Source organism: Phalacrocorax carbo, chromosome 2 (genome assembly GCF_963921805.1).
Source record: "Phalacrocorax carbo chromosome 2, bPhaCar2.1, whole genome shotgun sequence".
NCBI lineage: Eukaryota > Metazoa > Chordata > Aves > Suliformes > Phalacrocoracidae > Phalacrocorax > Phalacrocorax carbo.
In genome coordinates this window covers 54,412,999-54,432,781 of record NC_087514.1, presented here as the reverse complement: position 1 = coordinate 54,432,781, position 19,783 = coordinate 54,412,999, and the positions used below count along the sequence as shown (strand labels likewise).

Genomic DNA, 19,783 nt, shown 5'->3' with positions numbered 1-19,783 from the left:
ATCACAGTTTTTAGAAGTATTATAAGCCATCCTAGCAACAATCCACTTTGGTTAATGACTTTCAGTTTATGTGAAATCTTTTTTCCACAGTTTCAGTTGTTTGTAGACTTCTTGGCTTTCAGGCCAAATGAGTAGAATTGCTTAAGTTGTGTGCTGTTAACATACTAGTCATTTTTATGTTTAGAGGAGTGAAGTGGGTCTCCTAAGAAGCCTACATGCACTGAATTTTGTTTGTGCATCCATAATTTGTGCTGATATCCTAGTGATAAACTACGTTTAGCAGACACCTTTGTCTGTCTCACCTGTTCTCTGTACATTAATTCAGCTTCCCTGGGATAGCAGTTAAACTTCTGACTGGCATCAGCAGCTTCCAGCACCAGACATTAGAAGAAAAAAAAATCTGCTGGAGAAATATTCACCTGTCATCCATGTGCAGATTTGCTAACTCAATCCGTTTGAGATGCAGGATAAGCATTATTGTGTCTCAACCCTCTCTTAGGTTTCAGGAGGTCCTTTACTGCACCCAGCGAGGAAGCTGGAGGCACCCTACTTGTGAACAAAAATACCCAGATATATGAAAAGCTCTCCAGCACCGTCTTTCAGACGTCAGTACATGAGACACTAAATCTTAACACTGTGGCACTACTGTGTGCAGTAAAGATAGTTTTGATACTTTGTATAGATTTCTGCAGGATTTTAGTTATCAGTTATGCCTGTTTTCAAATCCAGCGTAGCTTAGGCTTTTGTCAGATAAGATGGCTGGCTTCGCGGTGGTGGAGGTACGGAAAAAGCACGGCCTTGGCAGAACCATGAAGGTGGTGTTGTACAGAGATTTCAGTAGTTCTCATTTGGGATAATGACATCTATAACTCACTCTGGTATTATTCCCTTGGGCAGTTTAGAACTTCTTATGAAAATCTTTATTTCACTCTTTTAATAGTAAATCTCTGCATCCTCAGAAGCCATCTGCTATAGAAAAATAGGTTTTTTATTAAGAAAATGCATGCTCTGTTTTCATACCAATTTTTTTTGCATGTAAAAATAACAATACGAGATCTGAAACCCCATTTCCAAGCATTCCCCCCAAAACCTCAACAAAGCAAGGAAATAACTGCACAGTAAAAAGAATAACAGCTCTGTTTGAGTCTAACAAGCCAAATCAAGCACTGCACCTTTGTGTGGGGAGCTCGGGGGCTGCAGCTGCGAGGCTCAGGCCTGCTTGTTTTGTGTTGCAGTTGTGAGAGATGCAAGGGCGCTGCTGTTAACATACCTGTTTAACAGATGGTAAATCAGAAGACTGAGGTCCATCTGTGCAGGATGGAAGAGCTCTTGCCTTGTACTTTAATGCTTAGTAGTGCACAAGTTGTGACCTTTGCTCCTCCTTTCAAACTGTGGAATTAGTCCTTTTCTCAAGAGAAACACTATTGTTTTAATTAACTTTAAATTTGCACCTTCATTTATTCTTGTATTTGTTAACCAAGCTTATATGAGACTGCCAAATTAGAAAGATATTGCTTGCATATCTTATAACCTGAACTGTTCAAAGTACTGCATGAATTTGATCTCTTCACAAATACTAATCTGCCTTGGGGTTCTCCTGAGCACCCATTCACTGAGCTAAAATTCTGTGTTTGCACGCTGATGTTTGTTCCCGAGGGCTCATCTCCCTAGTGAGCATGTTTAAACAACTGAAGTACTCTTACAATGAAACATTCAAATTCAAGCCTTTATTATTATGCAATCTAGGATTATTTTTTTTATTATTAGACTTCCTTCTGAACTGGGTGGCTGACACTCCCTGTTCCAAATTCCTGTCCCATGAGCTAGTTGTTTGGAAATACTGGTTAGGAGGACAAATAGCAGGACTTTTTTTAAATCTGGAGAAAGTGCATTTTCACTAGGTGTTTGGGATTAAACTGTAACCCGGAGGCAGGCCACAGAAACAGGATAAATGTCAAAACAAAAAGGGGAGCATTGCTTAGTGGATTGACAGCTGCTGGAAACAGTGGGCTTGATTCAAGGTGCTTTGGGAGTCAGAGGAACCTTGCATATGACTTAACTAGTTTCTGGATTAAACCTTGCATAGGCCCTAGGAGAGGCACGTATACCTGTGCCAGCAGCATGTGCGCTCTGGAAAATAACATGAAAAGCTTCTCTATCTTGTGACAAACTAGGGTTCATATACACGTTTACTATTCAGAAAATATTATATTTCCGATTAACTCCATGTCTAAACAATTTTAATGAAAAACGAGACTACTTTGACTTGACCCTCCAGTCAGATCAGTTTCCGTACAGAACTTCGCTCCTTGATCCGTGTCCAAGAACGTATTTATCAGGGAATTATACAGCCCTTTCAGTTCACTTCCTGATGTGAATTAAACTAACTTTCATGTGCAAAACTCTTTGAAAGTTCCCTGTGTGTCAAGCAGGGGGTTCTCCATCTTTTTCACACACCCCATGATCCTGCAATCTTCTCCCTCAGCGTCCTCCTGCCGGGCAGTCCATCTCTGCTGTGGGAGACCTGGATGGATGAGCCTCCCCTTTGCCTGCAGGGACAGAAAGTAACATGATGTGCTCTTCCCACACCAACCGAATGCTCAGACTCTTTTGGCTGCACAAGGAGAGCGCCAGGGTTTTGTCATTTTTCTTGGGGGGTACTCATTTTGTTTTTCAGGCAGCTTAATATTTAAAATACCGTAGCGGCTTGAAAAGCCAGCAGATCCTTCAGGTTGCCATGTCACAAGTTGCCAGGTTCTTGAAAGTGCCCAGAGGAAAACGGATGTGCCAGATCCCTTTCCTTGTTGTGCTTCAGCCATTTGGAAGGCTCAGCCAGCTACGACATTTAGAGCACAGCTGCCTCCGACGGCAGCGGCGGCCCAAGCATTGTTTTGTTGTCGTTTCTGCAGAGGAGCGGCAGGAGCTTACATCATTTCCAGTAATGAAGTGCCTGGGGTTCTTTTATGACTTGCACACTCCACTTCTCCGGAGCTGTACAGTATGTGCTGCGTGACTCCAGGAAACTGAGGATTTGTTTTGACTTGCTAAAAGAACGTTTGCTGTTTCTCTTTACAATTTCACCATATGACTTGTCAATTCTTTCCCCCTCTTAAGAATAACTTCAGATTTAATTAGCTGAGTGCAAACATCTTTCATTGCAGTGTGGATTAGACTCCTCATTGAGTACATTTACCAACAGAATTAAAGACATCTTAATCAGGCATTTCTGTATTTGTACTGCTGTGTCCAGAGTGCCCGGTAGCTGTCGATAGACAGTTGCTATTGACTCTCTTTCTAGGGGGGGATGGCCGGGGATGTGGGGACCAGCCTTGTAAGGCTTGCTTTTTATTTTTCAAGCTCTCTCTCCTACCTGAGGGCACTTTTCACGTGTGTTTCGTTATCATTTCCCCATTTGCTATGTAGGAAAAATGGCATGTGCCTTACTGGGGTGTCCTGAAGGTGCTGGCATCTCCCCAGGAGTTCCACAATGACCCTGCCTAGCATAATTTAAATGGGACAATTTATACTTTGCTGAATTGCAAAGTGGAATTGCACACAAACCTTTATTAGACAAGTTTGGCACAGGCTTCCCAAAGCGTTACCTGGATATACACGTGTGTATGTGCTTTGAATTCTTCAGTGGTGAATTTCAGTTTGCATTTCAGAGAACTTTCTCCAGCCCACGAACCACCTAGGTCATTTCTGGGATACCAGCACCCAAGCAGCAGCCTCCACAATTCTCCGTAATTCCCGGAGTAAATGTTTGTGCTGCAGCAAGAGCAGATGATGTACCTGAATGTGCACCATCACAAGCACTTTGGCAGCATCAAAAGCAATGAAGAACAGCACAAAATTCACAATCCCCTTTGTAAAATTATCATCCTTTCTGTTAGTTCCAAATATAGGTCTTGTCATAAGCACTTTAAAAAACACCTTTAACCCCTGTCAACTATTCACGTCCCCAGAGTTAAAAATTGACAAGTTCATTTTTAGCCATCTCTTCTCTCAAAGATGCTGTGGTTTCTGTTTGATTCTTCAGAAGTGAATCATAGTTTCAAAACCCTCACTACCTTAGTGAAACACTCTTTTTCCATTAGCATTCAACATGTTTAACATGGGTTCAGACATGTTATCAGAAACTTAGAGTCCTGAAAAAAAATCCCGTGTGATTTCATGCCCTGGAAACACTTTTTACGCTATAACTGTTCCTACAGCTATCGGGAGATATGAGGCATATGGATCTGAGCTAGTCAAATTAATACCGTAATGGCTTCTGGCTCGACAAGCACGTACAGGGCAAACAGAGAGCAGAACAGCTGTAGTAGAGTTACCTTTTATGTGGGTGGCATAGACGTCTGCCAATTAAAATGATCTGATGAATCATTTCTTGCCATATGATTACTGTTAATAAGAATTTATGTTAACATGTTTGTGTCTGAACTTTGCACAGGTTCATGCCTGCATTTATTTTCTTAAAAAATAGAGCATATCATGATTGTTTTTTGCTCTTAATGGACTTTTTTTCCTCATTTGAAAGCATTCCAAGACTTCAGTAATGCAGAGCTGCCAGCTGTCTCTTAAAGGAAGATGTTTTTATCTCCATGTAGTGCTTTCTGCATGCAATTCTGTAAACACAGGCCAATAGTTTTTAACCTGGGAACCTCAAGCTAATCTTCCAAATCCCTATAGAAGCACTTATAAGGAGAGCATGGCCTTCAAAATATGAAGAGTCCTCATAAACTTTTATTAAAGCCTCTGTTGTTGCAAATGTTTATACTTACACTTTCAGTAGTTGCACTGATTGACAGGCTTTAGCCATTGACTTCATTATGCTAACTCCCTGTGTGTAAAATTAAGCATTTTTCTTCCCGTACCTATATGTTATAATTATGATGAGAAACTTAGGCATGGCAAAATGGTGTTTTAAATATGTCCTCAGCAGCTTACAAAGCATTTCAAAGTGTTTGAGAAGTCCGTGCAACAGGTGACATATTTTATAGTAGGAAATACACAGGTCCAAGCATGGTGAGCGTTAACAGACTTTGACCTAGGATGGTTTGGGGATCTCCCTCTGATCAGAAAAATGTAGTTTAAAATTCTACATAAGCTCAGTAAAGACAGTAGGACAGGGCAGAGAGACAGAAAACAATTGCACTAAAACCGCGTGAAGTACAGTTTAGCTAGGATAAGTGGTTGGAGACACATCATCCTTGTGAATCTTGTTTGGAAGCCATGAGCAGAAGAAACATTTTGGTGGAAGGACTTGTTCCCACAGGACTTAGAACAGTTAGTAGAAAATATACTGGAGAAAACAGTCCTAAAAAGACTAAGGAGGAACTTGGCAAATAGATTATTTCTTTCCCTCTACTGGCCGTTCTGCCACTCACATCAGTAGGAACAGAGGGCACTGATAAGTGAGGTATTTCCATGCCACTTACCTTGGAGCTGTTGGGGGATCTTTGGCTAACAGCATACTCCTTATATCTGCTCTGTCCATGCTCACTGATGCTTTGAGAGTATATTTGCATCCATTTTCCCTTCAGCATCAATGAATCAAGAACTCCCATATGTTTTTTCCAGTGTCATCCTGCATTACCACCTACAAGAAGACACCGCCTCCAGTCCCACCAAGAACTACCACCAAACCGTTTATCTCCATCACAGCCCAGAGCAGCACAGAATCTGCCCAAGATGCATATATGGATGGGCATGGACAGAGGGGAGATATCATCAGTCAGTCTGGACTTAGCAACTCCACGGAGAGCTTGGACAGTATGAAGGCGCTAACAGCTGCTATTGAAGCTGCCAATGCGCAGATCCATGGCCCTGCAAGTCAACATGTAGGGAACAACACTGCCACCGTCACCACCACCACAACCATTGCCACTGTTGCAGTAGAAGATAGAAAGAAGGACCACTTCAAGAAAAACAGATGCTTATCTATTGGAATACAGGTATGGTACAGGATGTGGATTATATGCCTGCCATTGTTTCGGACTTCTATATTTGTTTTGCTGCTTATTATGCAATGTTTTTTGTCTTCTTTTCCTGACAGGTACCTATGTAGAAATTGCAGTGGCATAACCACTCCACATGGTACTAGCGATGTTTACTAATTTATCGTAAAAACATCAGATGCAAGGATTTGTTTAAGTCTCCTTGCTGCCTGTTATTCAGCTCTGTTAAATTACACACGTGAGCACTAATCTATGAATCATAACACAGTGGGGGTCAGAAAGGCATGAATTAAATCATTGAAAGGGAATGTGTAAAACAATGATTTACATTACACTATCACCCAAAAAATGTTTTCGTCCAGCCTCACTGAATTAATTGTCACTGCTTATTCATGCACTTCATCATGACTGGTAGCCGCTTGAATGAGGCAGCATTGTTCCTATCTCAGCCTCAAGAGCAGAGGGTAAGTTCCTTCTGATTTGCCCTTGTTAAAGAAAATTACATTTTGTTACCTCTAGTGGAATGAAACAAGAAAACTAACGCTGCCAAAGTTCACTCCTATTTACAGAAAGGAGAAGAGCAAATAAACGAGACCAACTTAATATGCTTTCTTAATTAATCTTTCCCATACCCCCCCAAAAGAATGTGCATAAGACTCCAACTATCTGCTTGCAGGATTAGCTTTTGTAACAAAGTACTTGAACTTACAATCAACTGAGAATCAACATAGGTTTTGATGGGAGATAAATCCCAAGCAAATAGAATAGCAATCCACAGCTTAGCAGCCTTCACAAGAAGACATGATTCTTTTTTTTCTTGCAGATGGAGGTTGTAAGCACAGCACTATGTGCCTGGACAGGCTTATCTGATTAGCAAAGCCTAAGAATTTACATCGGCCTGATGAGATGAGAGGCGCTGTGTAGAAGTATGCCATCCCAGGGGCAGCTCCTGGAGTAGCTCTGACTTTTCTCTTACTTCTTCTTGGAAGGGCAATAATTGCTGTTGCTTGGGGGTTCAGTTTACTGCCTTTGTTGTAGTCTTTTTCTGCTTCACAGCCATTTGTTTTGGGTATATTCTGAAAGAAGGGCTGATGTTCAGTGTTATACACAGGAGCAAGATCCAGGTGGGACAGGGATAAAGGAAAGCTCTTCTATTACTTATTCCCATACCCAGCCAAGCATAAAGTGCCATTTTGTTGTTGTAATCCCTCATTTCACTGAGCAAAGCAACAAAGCCTCCTTTGAAGGCAAACACCCTGCAAAGTAATGGGTAGGAAGAAATCATTTCCACATTTGCAGAAGCCAAACGAGCAATGGTAATGTGAATCTTGGCTCTTGAGACACCATCTCCCTGCTGTCTCTTCTTAAGGTTGTGTTATGGAGATGTATAGGGGCCTCAGTTTCTGAGATCTGAGGAAACCTGAGCCTCAAATGTTCTTTCAAACCTTTGAAAATCTCCCTCTGAAATTCTGAGATTTACAGCTGACCAGCAATGATCATATGTAGAAACTGCCTGGAGATGGTACATGAGGAGCTGCCAGGGTAGTTTTTGTGAACAAACCAATGGAGAAGGCTAAAGAAGGGATTACATCAAGCGAAAGTTTCAGCAGTGATACATGCTTACAGGATTCCTGCGCGTGCACCATGCCACCCTCCCAGTTGTGCCCATCAATGAGATTTTTAGAGTCAGATAGGCTTCACAAATAAAAGAAGAACTACTTTGCCAGTCCACTGTCTGGCCCATTTTGCAGCATCATTGCACAAGCAGTCATGCTGGTACAGCTGAAGGAGTAGTGTGGGAGTGGAAATTCCGAAAGACTGCTGCTGCTGCCAGAAATGACTTCTCTTAGAGGCAACTGCCCTAAAATAGGTAGGCAGTCTCTCTCCACTGACTGAAAAGGGAGCCTAGTTTAGGCTTAGACTGAACTCAGATAAGGGATACACCTTACTTATAGTCTGGCCCATCTCTGTAAAGCAGGGCAAGCTGCCTTAGCCAAAGGCATATTTTTCGTTTGCTTCCTCCTCTAACAAAGAAACCTAATGTGCACTTTTGATGAACCTCTGTGCTGTGTGTGTCCTCTGCACACCTCAGTCATTCTGAGGACACCAAAAGCCTTTGCTGTAAATCTGTTTAGCAAACAAGTAAAGTAAAGCAAAGCAAAGAAAAACTCTTCCATCAAAAGGTTGGTTCTCTCAGTTATGGGATTTAAGGTGTAGTTAACTCCCCAAAAGCCTCAGTATCAGGTAAGTACCCTACGTCACTGAACAGCACTGTAACTCCCATCCCTCGAGCACTTTTCCTGCGTAGGCTGTTAAACTGGCTCTCAGCAACAAGCTTTTTTACTGGTGGAGCAGATGCTAAGCACAGCTGAAGATCGTGTACACCCGGGGTCAGAGTGGATCCACAGGTCACTTCATAACACTGCTGTGGTCCAAAAATTCTGTGTGCCAGAAATTCTTTTTCTTGTATGACTAATAGCATTGGGAATTAACACACATATATATAACATATATATAACACAATATACAGCACTGGAAATTAACAGATACAATGGTTGGACCCAGAAGTTTATGATTTTGCTCAAAGACACATCTGTGGCTAAATTTTAACTTTATACCATTGGTATAAATCTCCTCATGGTGATGGAAAGGTGGTATAAAGTATCTTGCCTGTGTTCCTGGGAACCACCTGTTTGCATGATGAAGCAGTAAAAAAAAGGCATTCCAAGAGCTGCATCTGCTTTCTTTAAATCTTATCTGTACAGTGCTCTGATTCAGGGCACTAACATTTAAGCAAAATAAACACATGATTTTGACATGAGTTCACATATGCACGCACATACAGATTAACAGGTAAAATGAAACAAATGGCGGAGCACAGCAAGTGGAGTTACAGCTGCTCAGAGATTTGCTCTGGCAAATATAAGCATCCAGCCTTCATAAAATACTGGATAAACTCCATCTGCATTTTGCAGGCTGAACGTTGTCTTACTAGAAATGCTTTATAGATTGACGAGAATGATGAATATTCACTAATAACATCAGAAATTAGCGCACCACAGATAAACTATCTGTCTAGATTAAGGTTTTTATGGTACAAGCTATATGTGTAGACACTTAGTAGTTATCATGCATAGAAATAGTAAGTAGCTGGGTGATATCTCTGCTAAAACACATTCTAATTAGCTGGTTAATTTTTTTAAGGTTGATGGTGCTGAAGAATCCACCAGATCAGGTGAAAATAAAGCAACCAGTAAGTTCCAGTCCATAGGAGTTCAAGTAGAGGAGGAGAAGTGGTGAGTAAAAGTTAAAACTGTAAATAATTATGCCACAATTAATTTTTAAGAGCCCTACTTCCTGCATGCATGACCATATAAGCCTGCTTCCTGCATGAATTGTTAGATCACCCAGCTGAAAACCCAAGTCTAATAAATGCTGTAGCTCTTATTTCTCAGAGGGGAATTTTCAGGAACAGTGGGAGAATGGGAATACAAGTGCTGCATATTTTGAAGGTCAATATACTTTTAATAAACTCTTTCCCCAGAAAATCTACCTAAATAGCAGAAGGTGATGCAGACAGGGTATTAGTCTTGAGATGGCTGCAGCAGCATAGAGTTAATGGGGAAGTTTACCTTGTTTTTCAGCACAATAATTTCAGCCACATGGAGCAGTGCAATGGCAGAGCGAAACTGATTACTTTTGCTCAGGTATCTCACCCAGACATCTCTGCATTGCAATTGCTCCCTTGCAAAAAATTGTTGAGATTAAAAAGCAAGCCTGTAAAACTCGGTTCTCTCTCCAATCTGCAGCATAACCTGAATTAGCAAACAAATATGCTCCCATAAAAATGAAAAAAAAAAAATCTAAAATAGTCTTCAAATCTAAATCTACAATCTAAAATGTTTTCAAGGGTTGTGTTTCTTTTGGATGACAAATTGCAGTTATGTTGCAGGGCAGAATAACTGTGCATGGCACCTTCCAGACACATAAAGTTTCTGAGTGCTTGACCACATCTGCAAACCAATTCCTGCCCAAAGCTGGGCTCAGTGGCTGAAGAGAAGCTGGACACCCCCCCCTTGCCTCTGAGCATGCAGGCCTGCCCATTGCTGCTGGGGCTACAAGCACCCACCCAAGCCTTTGTTCATTTTTCGCAAGGCATTTGGGCACAGCGTAACTTTTGGATCCTGGAGCCATTTCGTTGATAACTCTCTGTGCCATAGCATGGGAGAAGCCTCGGGCCGGTATCACTTGTCAGTGAGGGAAGAGTCACCCTTACAAGCTCTCTGGAGAAAACCTGAGTGCAGCAAATCTGAACTGACAAAATTAGGCCCCTCTACCCTCCTCTGGCCCACCGTCTGCAGTAGTGAGTAGAGGAGATGTCCATTTTCACACTGTTTTTTTCCTATGTCTGCTAAAAATACTCAAAAATAACATGTTTTCTACACCATTTTCAATTCAACAAATTCTCCCCATAAAGTAGCAGAGTATTTTCCTGTGGTTTTAAAAGGCTGAAATGATTTCAGCAAAAAGAAATGTGATTTTGCAATGACCCTGCTAGGCTGTTACCAAGGTCCTCATTAACCTGCTAAAACATCTCTTGCTGGCAGACATTTCTTTATGTGTTAGACCTTAGCCCTATTTACCCACAACTCTTCCAGCACTAGATAAATGAGCACATTAGAATAGATGCTGAAGGACCATTTCCCTTCAGCCTGAGCACAAAGGAAATAACTACCCCAAAAGGCCAACCCTCTCCCTCCCCTCAAGAAAAAAAAAAAAAAAAAAAAAAAAAAGAAAAAGAAAAACAAAGAACGAACGAAATGGCTGTTTGTAAATGCCTTACTTCCAAAGTCCTCTTTCTACTGCAGTTTTTATTGCTCCAGAGTAAAAGGTAAGATTTGCCTATGAGGGTCTGCCCTGAGAAAGCAATATTAGTGCATTACCTACTGACAGCCGTGTTTGGCTGTGTTTGGGGGTTTCCTTGCTGATAAAGTCGAGGTTGCTGCTGTTTGGAGCAGACGGGCAAGCAGCAATCCATCATGGACTTTCAGAAGTGAACTGGCTGATAAAGGACAGCCCCTAATCCTTAGAAAATGAGTGCACTCAAGACACAAAGGGCTTATCATCACAGTTTGGCACTTATAGTCCTTTTTTTTTTTTTTAACACAGCAGAGCACAATGTATTGATTATCTGTTACAGGAATAGAATTGTAAATACAGTGCATTCTTCCCTGCCCTGCACCATAACATCTGCAGAGCCTCAGAAAAACCCTTTTGAGTTGAATCTTTGACAAATGAATGTTTTTAAAAATCTTCCAGGCTTCAGAAATATTAAATAAATATGAAATAAGAGAAGAATGACACAGCAAAGAGGATAAATACAGTAACTGATCATGTTTCCATGCCAGCCTATGCTGTTAAGTGCACTGTTATAAAACAAGAAAGCTCTTTGCTTAATGCACCAAAAGCCTACCATACAAAATTTGTTTCACTCCTTTTCTTTGCTTCCAGCTTTTTCCTCCCCCTTTCCCTCACCTCATATGACTGTCATTTTCACACTAAGGAGCCTTACCTCCTCATGTCCTTTTCAATATTCCTGCTTCTGTGCTTGGACCAAGTAAGCAAAAGATTTTGCTTCTGTTTCTTGATCTAAGTAGCTCAAAACCAGAGCATCTTTGGAGGACAGATCTATCTCTTCCATCTTCCATCTCGACTCAGACCTTTCATTAGCCCTTCAGTCTCTGTAACCTGGGCTTCCTGCCAAGACAAATGACTCTGAGTCCTCCACCTCCTTCTCATCTTGTACTGCTCAAAGGATAAATGTGCCTACCGCTACATGACCGTATTACAACTGGATCCATCACTGCTCTCAATAATCTTTTTTGTAACCATTCCCTAAGTGCAGCTTTACAATTTCTAGCATTTATATAGAGTACCTCTGTCTGATCCTTCTCATGGAAAAGAAACTGGTACGCATTTCTTTCAGCAGTAACTTCATGATTTTCCTGCTGTTACTCATTCTTCTCTCACCTGATCTCCCCCATGATGCTAACAAAACTCCAACAAAAATGCTCTTCCCATTTCCTCACATGACCCACGCCTTCCAAGGCAATTTTGAAACATGTATCTAATGAAGCTGATCAGTGCCATCTCAGGGCACTTCCATTTCTGTCCATTTCTGTTTGTCCTTTCTCTCTACCTGCGACTTCTTCTTGAGCTCAAGGAACCACCTTCCATTCCTCACTTACAGAAGATGATTGAGTTGTTGGAAGTCAAACAGTTCTACTAAACCAGAAAAGAAGTCATATATTGTGCCAGGCCAATTAGCACCCATTCTTACTGAGTAAGGGACTCTCAGTCCCATAGCTCTGAAATCACATTTAGTCTCTCTTGGATTTTACCTTGTCTGCCCCGAGATCTCTTCCTGTTACATCCTTACCCCCAGAATTGTCTTGCTCATTGCTCCTAGTCACACCATTAGCTGGTAATTGTACTTGGTTTGCCATCACAAGAATTTATGAACGCTGGAACAATGGTAGTTTCTGAAGTAAGAACACTGGCATGGAAGACTAAGACCATAGAAATATGGTCCTTCTCCATTTTCTCTGGCTTCTGTGGGGCCAGGGAAGGTGCCCCCACCTCTTGGTGTGGTATAAGGTAAAATGATTTGAAGTGGTGGTGAAAAAAACCCCAAATACCACTTTTGTTAATATATAAAGCCATATTTTTCTCTTTTTTTCATTTAGGTTTTTAGGTTTGGTGACTTACTGTCCTGACAAAATGTACTCAGGTTTTATAGTCTTCCCTGCAAAGCAGGCCAGTCCTACACTCTAACTCAAACTTCTTAACTCTCCAGTGTTTAGGACAGGACCTTCAAATCTGCATTTTGACTAAGCTGATCTGGGACCGATATTTTCTTGGCTTTTGTCTGCAGCATTTCCTGGATATCTGTGTTCTCCACAGTGGGAGCCATTCCACTGAGAAATTTTGAAGGTGATAGATGTCCCATCCCTGGAAACATTCAAGGTCAGGTTGGATGGGGCTTTGAACAACCTGATCTAGTTGAAGATTTTTCTGCTTATTGCAGGGGGGTTGGACTAGATGGGCCTTTAAAGGTCCCTTCCAACCTAAAACATTCTATGATTTTATGATCCTAACCTGGCTGTGAGTGACTGAGCCAGTATTCAGAATAAGAGAGAGGCGGTTTCAAAAGCAAGGCTTAATAATATTCCCTATTTAACGCTAAGGGCCCTGACCTGGTCTTGTGTGCTAGGGCTCTACAAAGTGTTGTTCCCTCTCGTTCCAGCTGTTCCCCTGTGCTGCCCAGGAAGTGTTACAAGGCAAAGGTTAGAACAGGTTTATATGAGGATGAGACATCCCAGGAGCAATCTGATCTTCAGTCTTCTGCAAACTCTGCTAGTGAGAGATGTGCCCATCACAGGGTGTGTATTGGCCGAGAACGGTCTCTATAGCGTGACCTCCTCCTTACACTGCTGTGCTACTTGCACGCTGGAAAGGGCAGGGTAGATACGCTGTGAATACCTGGGGGGCAGCAGGGCAGTGCAGGACAGGGAGGAAGAGCCCAAGCAGCACCTGAAGGTCCACCGTGTTTCAAGAGAGATTGATGGATGGAGATTAATTGATTGACTGATGGCTGGGAGACATGTGCAAGCCAGCTGCACTGTGGCCTCAACTTCCTGCCCACAGCATACTTGTTATCCTGAAAAGTGGGTTCATTCACCCAGTGAGCAAAACACCAAACTACACACAGAGCAGAGATACTTTATTTAATTCAATTTTGTGCAAAGATGGCTGCTAGGTGGTAACCCACAAAGCTAGCACACAACACTGAGAAACTACAAGGCATTTATACAGTTAAATGTGTAAGTCACAGCTAATGTTCACACACGTCAGCTAATAATTAGTTAATTTCTTTCTTGCTTCAACTTAAAGGTACACTCACTTTTAATTTACTGGCATTCTCAGAGGGTAAGGGGTTTATTGGGGGATGGGGGGATTCCTGGTCTATGGGCATGATTTTCAGTATTATAATGAGGATAGTTCACCTAAAGGACACTTTGTGTTAGTTCTTATCACCATCCCAATTAGTTGTTCTCCTTGACTATACACTTCATCACTGTTCTCAGCATCTTCTGAGGTGGGATGTTTCTTTTGATTCGTCTCTCAGCTCTCCTCAAGGATATAGTCATAAAACAAGTGCTTCCCATCTCTCAGTTCCTTTCTTTGGCTGTCAAATTCTGTTTTGCCAAGCTCACAAGGTTCATTATTATGGCTTAGCTGAAAATTCCAAAACTTCCATTTTCTTCAGGATATCATACATGAGGCCTCTTTGGCTGAGAGGCATCTGGCCTGAAAGAGGCCCCACCTGGGAAGAGCAGGGTGCCCAGGGGTGAAGGTGCTCTGCTCCTGCCCAGTCCCACCCTGGTGGGACCCACTCTCCACACCTCCCGCTGCCCTGTGCATCAACAGCAGTTGAAGGAGCCGCTGGCTCTGACAAGGCCAATTTCCTGCCCTGGCCATGGCTGCCTGTGATCAGAGAAAACCCTTACAGCCCTGGTGGCTCTCAGCCCGCTCGTGGGCTGCCCCAAGCCTGGCATTTGCAGAATTTGCCATAAATTTCTGATCAGACACCACTGGTTGGCAATAGCCTCTCTCCTCCAGCCCTGGCCCTGCTGGGAGGCTGAGCACTCTAGCCAGCACCCTCTGCTCTCCAATGCAAAATATGGTATAAAAACCAAAAACAAACAGTTTATGGGATCTCTGTCTGTAAAGAGGCCAAGGGCTGTCTCCACATGGCATTAGACATTTCCTTTCCCTGGAAACCTACCTGGTTTCCCCATATTCCCTTACATCTTGGACTTCAACCTTCTCTGATACCCAACAAGAAGGGGTGTCCTGCCAGGGCGCTGGGGCTGGATGGCTGCCCACCCTCTCCATCACTGGGAACCATACCATGTGCCAGTATGATGGATAGAGGGGAGTGCAGCCCCGGGGTAAGCTGTGCAGCAGCTCAGCTCTCCTGGACATGGACAGCCCTTGCTCTGTGTGCATGTGGAGCAGGCATGGACTTGCTGCAGCAGGCTGAGCCCTGTGGGTACCAATTCCCGAGTCTGTGGGCTCTACCACTGCCGTGCTAGGGGAGCAGAGGGGCCATCTCAGAACAGCAGGTCTGCAGGGGACAGGGGGGACACAGCAGTGGAGAGCTGTGCTAAGGCCTCGGCTTCCCACCACATCATACCTGTTTTCTTTGGCAGCTTTCTGTTGTGGGGCTGAGCACTGCCCAGGAGATGGGCCCACACCAATAGAATAGTCTTGGGTAGGGCCAGAACCTCTCAGCGTGATGGGCTGTCTGCTTCAAGCATAGCCTAGGATCAGTGTTGCAATACTATCGCAATGAGTGGTGGGAGCGGGAAAGGCTAGGCAGAGTGCAGAAGCAGGGACATTACTTGAAATTCTGACATTTTTATTTATCAATAGTGGGCCCAGGTCCTGCAGGTGCTGAGACAGCCACTGCTGTCACTCGGCCCACTCCTGCCTCGTCCTGTTCTGCACCCATGTCCTGAAGGCATCACGGGGCACTGTGGTCCGCAGTGGGGCGTTCCTCGGGGAGGCTGAGTGCACCTGGAGCTGCTGCCTTTCCTTCAGGTATCCCAGGGTAGACAGGGAGGAGGTTTAAGGTGCCACAGGTGACAAGCGTGGCTTGTGGCTTCTGTGGCTTCTGGAGTGGGGTTGGAGCAGGAATATTTTTCTTGGTTTGCATCTATTTGTTTGGACCCTGAAATTGTAAGAGACCAGCTTTATCAGCTAAATATTCACAAGTCCATGGGGCCTGATGGGATTCATCCCAGCATACTGAAGGAGGTAGTGGATGTTATGGCAGGACCCCTCTCAATCATCTACCAAAGGTCTTGGGAGTCTGGGGAGGTCCCCACTGACTGGAAGCTAGCCAGTGTTATTCCAGTTTATAAGAAGGGTACGAGGGAAAACCCAGGAACCTACAGATCTGTTAGTCTAACCTCATTCCCAGAAAAACTACAAAGAAGATTATATTGGGTGCTATTGAAAGGCATTTAAAGAATAATGCAATAATCAGGCACAGTCAACATGGGTTCACAAAGGGAAAGTCCTTTAACTAATTTGGTATCCTTCTGTGATAAGGTCATCCACCCAGTGGGTGAAGGGATGAAGGGTGGTGGATGTAGTTTTTCTAGATTTTAGTAAGGCTTTTGATACTGTCCCTCAATGCATCCTTCTGGACAAGTTGTCCAACTGTGGGATGAGTGGGTTCATGGTGCACTGGGAGAAGAACTGGCTGAAGGGCAGGGCTCAAAGGGTTGTAGTGCAAGCAGCTACAACTGGCTGGCGACCAGCCACCAGTGGTGTTCTTCAGGGCTCAGTTCTAGGGCCAGTGCTGTTCAGTATATTTATCAATGATCTGGATGCAGAAGCTGAATGCACCATTAGCAAGTTTGCTGTCGACACTGAACCGGGAGGTGCTGTTGACTCTCCTGAGGGACAAGAGGCCTTGCAGAGGGATCTGGATAGATTGGAGCACTGGGCAATGATTAATGGGATGAAATTTAGCAAGTCCAAATGCCAGATGCTGCCCCTGGGACGGAGTAGCACCAGGCACAAGTATAGATTGGGAGAGGAGTGGCTGGAGAGCAGCCCTGCAGAAGGGGATCTGGGGGCGCTGGTCGGCAGCAGGCTCAGTGTGAGTCAGCAGCGTGCCCTGGCAGCCAAGAGGGCAAACCCCATCCTGGGGTGCATCAAACACAGCACAACCAGCTGGTCAAAAGAGGTGATTACCCTGCTGTATTCAGCGTTGGTGTGGCCTCACCTTGGCTACTGTGTGCAGTTCTGGGCCCCAAAATTTAAGAAGGATGTGAAGGTCCTTGAATGCGTCCAGAGGAGGGCAACACAGCTGCTGGCAGGGCTGGAAGGAATGTCCTGTGAGGAGCAGCTGATGGCTCTGGGCTTGTCTGGTTTGGAGAAAAGGAGGCTGCTCTGTACAGCTCCCTGAGGACTTGGAGAAGCAGGTGCTGATCTCTGCTCCCTGGTGCCCAGTGGTAGGACGTGTGGGAATGATGCAAAGCTATGCCAGGGAAGGTTTAGACTGGACATTAGAAAGCACTTCTTTACCAAAATGGTGGTCAAACACTGGAACAGACTTCCTAGAGAGGTGGTTGATGTCCCAAGCCTGTCAGTGTTTAAGAGGCATTTGGACAATGCCCTTAACAACATGCTTTAACTTTTGGTCAGCCCTGAAGTGGTCAGGGAGTTGGACTAGAAGATCATTGTAGGTCCCTTCCAACTGAAATATTCTATTCCAACATTGCCATAAGGGATTAGAGTTTCCCTGCTAAGACTTTTAAGGATGAAAAAAAGGCTATGTGAATGGGAGGAGGGGTAGGGATAAAAACAAAGAACACAAGATTGTGGAACTTGAAGATGTATGGCCAAAGGTCCTGCCATGAGAAGACATGGTACCGTACCTGCTAACTGCTTCTGCAGTTTGTTTTGTTCTGCTGACAGCAGCTGCAACCTTAGCAGGGAAGCCCACAGCCGAGAAAGAGTACAACCAATGGGTAAAGTGAGGCAGGCTGAATTTAATATAGGTGCCTCTGAGGCTTACCATGCATCAGTTGGCTTGAAACCTAGATATTTTCTGGGGTTTGTTTTTGTTTTTTTTTTAGGAAAGAAAGAAGTTCTCTGGGTTTAAATGTAAACATGTTTTTCAAAAAGAAAGCAAAAGAAGACCTAGAAACAGAGTTGAATGCTAACAAGTGACCCTGTTTCTGTTCAAAACAGGTCGTGCTGTTGTTCTCCAGACTGGTTTATCCAGTCTGAGGTTTCATGGCTTCTTGCACTTTAGGCCAGATATCTGCTGCAGTTCTCTGAGGCTGTAATTATTACACCTTGTGCCTGCAGGGCACAACTGATTACAAAAGGGCCAAGCCTGAAAGCAGAGGAAGAAGCAAATCTCTATCTTTAACAATTACCAGCAGTTTATGAAAACTTTTTTTTTAGGTAGACCTGTGAATGTTTTGTATGTGTAGAAACAGAGAAAACATAGGCATTAGCTTCAGCAGCTGTCATGTGGTATGGAGTTTTAAATGAAAACAAAACAAAAAAATAGGTTCATGTGGGACACAAATGGTATTTTGTAAGAGTAAAACATCCTGGAAGTGAGTGAGGAAGCTATGTCAGAGACTAAAATTACCATCTATTAGGCAGTTTATATAGATGTGCTGAAGGTAGCCAGATAGTGGGTGCCTCCCTGCATTTCCATTTCATTCAACATACATTTCCTTGAGAGTATTTTTTTAATTTTGAACTGATGCTATATTCTATTGCCAAGTTGTTTTTCTTTTGAAGACAGATAGGTTACACAATCCACTGCCAAGAATCTGTCGAGCAAGCCTGTAACATACTATTATATAGCTAAAACAAAGGCAAAAAAAAAAAAGTAGGTCATTCTATTTTATTTGTTGAGTAGAGTCTGGTTTTGGTGGTACTAGTTCATATTGAACCCAATAAGATACACTCCTGAAAGCTTTGAAATTTAGAGCCTCAAGCAGTACATCCTTTTGGCAAGTAGACCCTGATGTTTTCACATTTGGGATTTGGTGTTAACTGAAAATTTGGTGTTAACTGAAAATAAAAATGGTCAGCTAAAATAGAAGGATAACAGAGTCCAGCGCAGTGAGGAAAGTAGAAGGTGGCTGTGGTGTGGAGGTAGGGGCACGGGGAAGGATGAGGCTGAATTAAGGGATTTTCTTTTCTTTCCAGTACCCTGGGAGGTGTGGAAGAGTGTACCGTGTCCTAATGCTTTGGCTGTCAGTGAACCCTGCCTAAACGACTGAAATGAAATCCTGTGTGAGCATGTGCCTGTGTGGGCACACATTAGCATGTGTGCGTATGTGTGTGCGTGTGTGTGTGTGTGTGTGTGTGTGCGCGTGCACGCACACACTTCAGTGCAGATAAGGGATTTGTGAGGTCAGTGGCCAAATTAAAGCAATTTTAAAAAAACTAGCACAGACTGGACCAAAAGATTTTCATTGTAATGTCAGCCTAAAGCTAAAGTCTTTCAAACCACTAATACCAGTCTAACAGCTTTTCTCTGCCAGGGGCCAGCAGCAGATACTTAGGAAAAGTATAAAGGAGTGTGTGCAAAGGAAGAGTATAAAGGGTGTGTATAAAGCACTAGTTCTCCCAGTAGACCTTCCCAATTTAGCAGTCTGTTGTTCAGGGACTTCCTAAACTAGATATGACATCTGTGTAATAGCTCTTCCTGGACCTATCTCCTGTGAATTTGATCAGGTTCTCTTTGAACCTATTTTTACCTTTGGTTTCCCCAGGATCCTGTGGCAATTTAATTACACATTGTGTGAAGAAGTGCTTCCTTTCACTAGATTTAAATCTTTATACCTCTAAGCCTTGCAACTGGCTGCCTTCCTCCCCACAGTTCTTGCACTCTGAGAAATGGTGAGACATCACCTAGCTGGCATTTCAGAGGGCTCTCATACCCCTCCTCAGCCATCCGTTTTCTAAACCAAGAAATCTTTTTCTTCCTATGGATGCCATACCATATCTCTAATGATCCTTGTCCTCCCTTTTGAACTTTTTCTGCTGTATCAGTCCATAGCAAAATGCCTTGCTCTGCTTGTCAAAGGATAAATACTATCGAGCTGAAGAGTTCTGTTTGCTCCATATTTTTCAGTTTGCTGTTGCATAACATGCAAAACTACAGTGGCATAAGCATGAGTTTTGCATTGTTTAACAACACCTGTTTCAAAAGAACT

The 19,783-nt window shown here is 43.3% G+C and overlaps 1 protein-coding gene across 1 annotated transcript in view; it reads left to right on the top strand.

The window, feature by feature from the left end:
* Window positions 1-19,783, top strand: part of DLGAP1 (DLG associated protein 1) — a 432,218-nt gene that overhangs the window by 394,005 nt on the left and 18,430 nt on the right. The window contains exons 8-9 of the mRNA XM_064442940.1: window positions 5,581-5,954; window positions 9,162-9,253. Of these exons, the coding sequence (XP_064299010.1) occupies window positions 5,581-5,954; window positions 9,162-9,253 (466 nt within the window). The remainder of the gene's footprint in view (window positions 1-5,580; window positions 5,955-9,161; window positions 9,254-19,783) is intronic.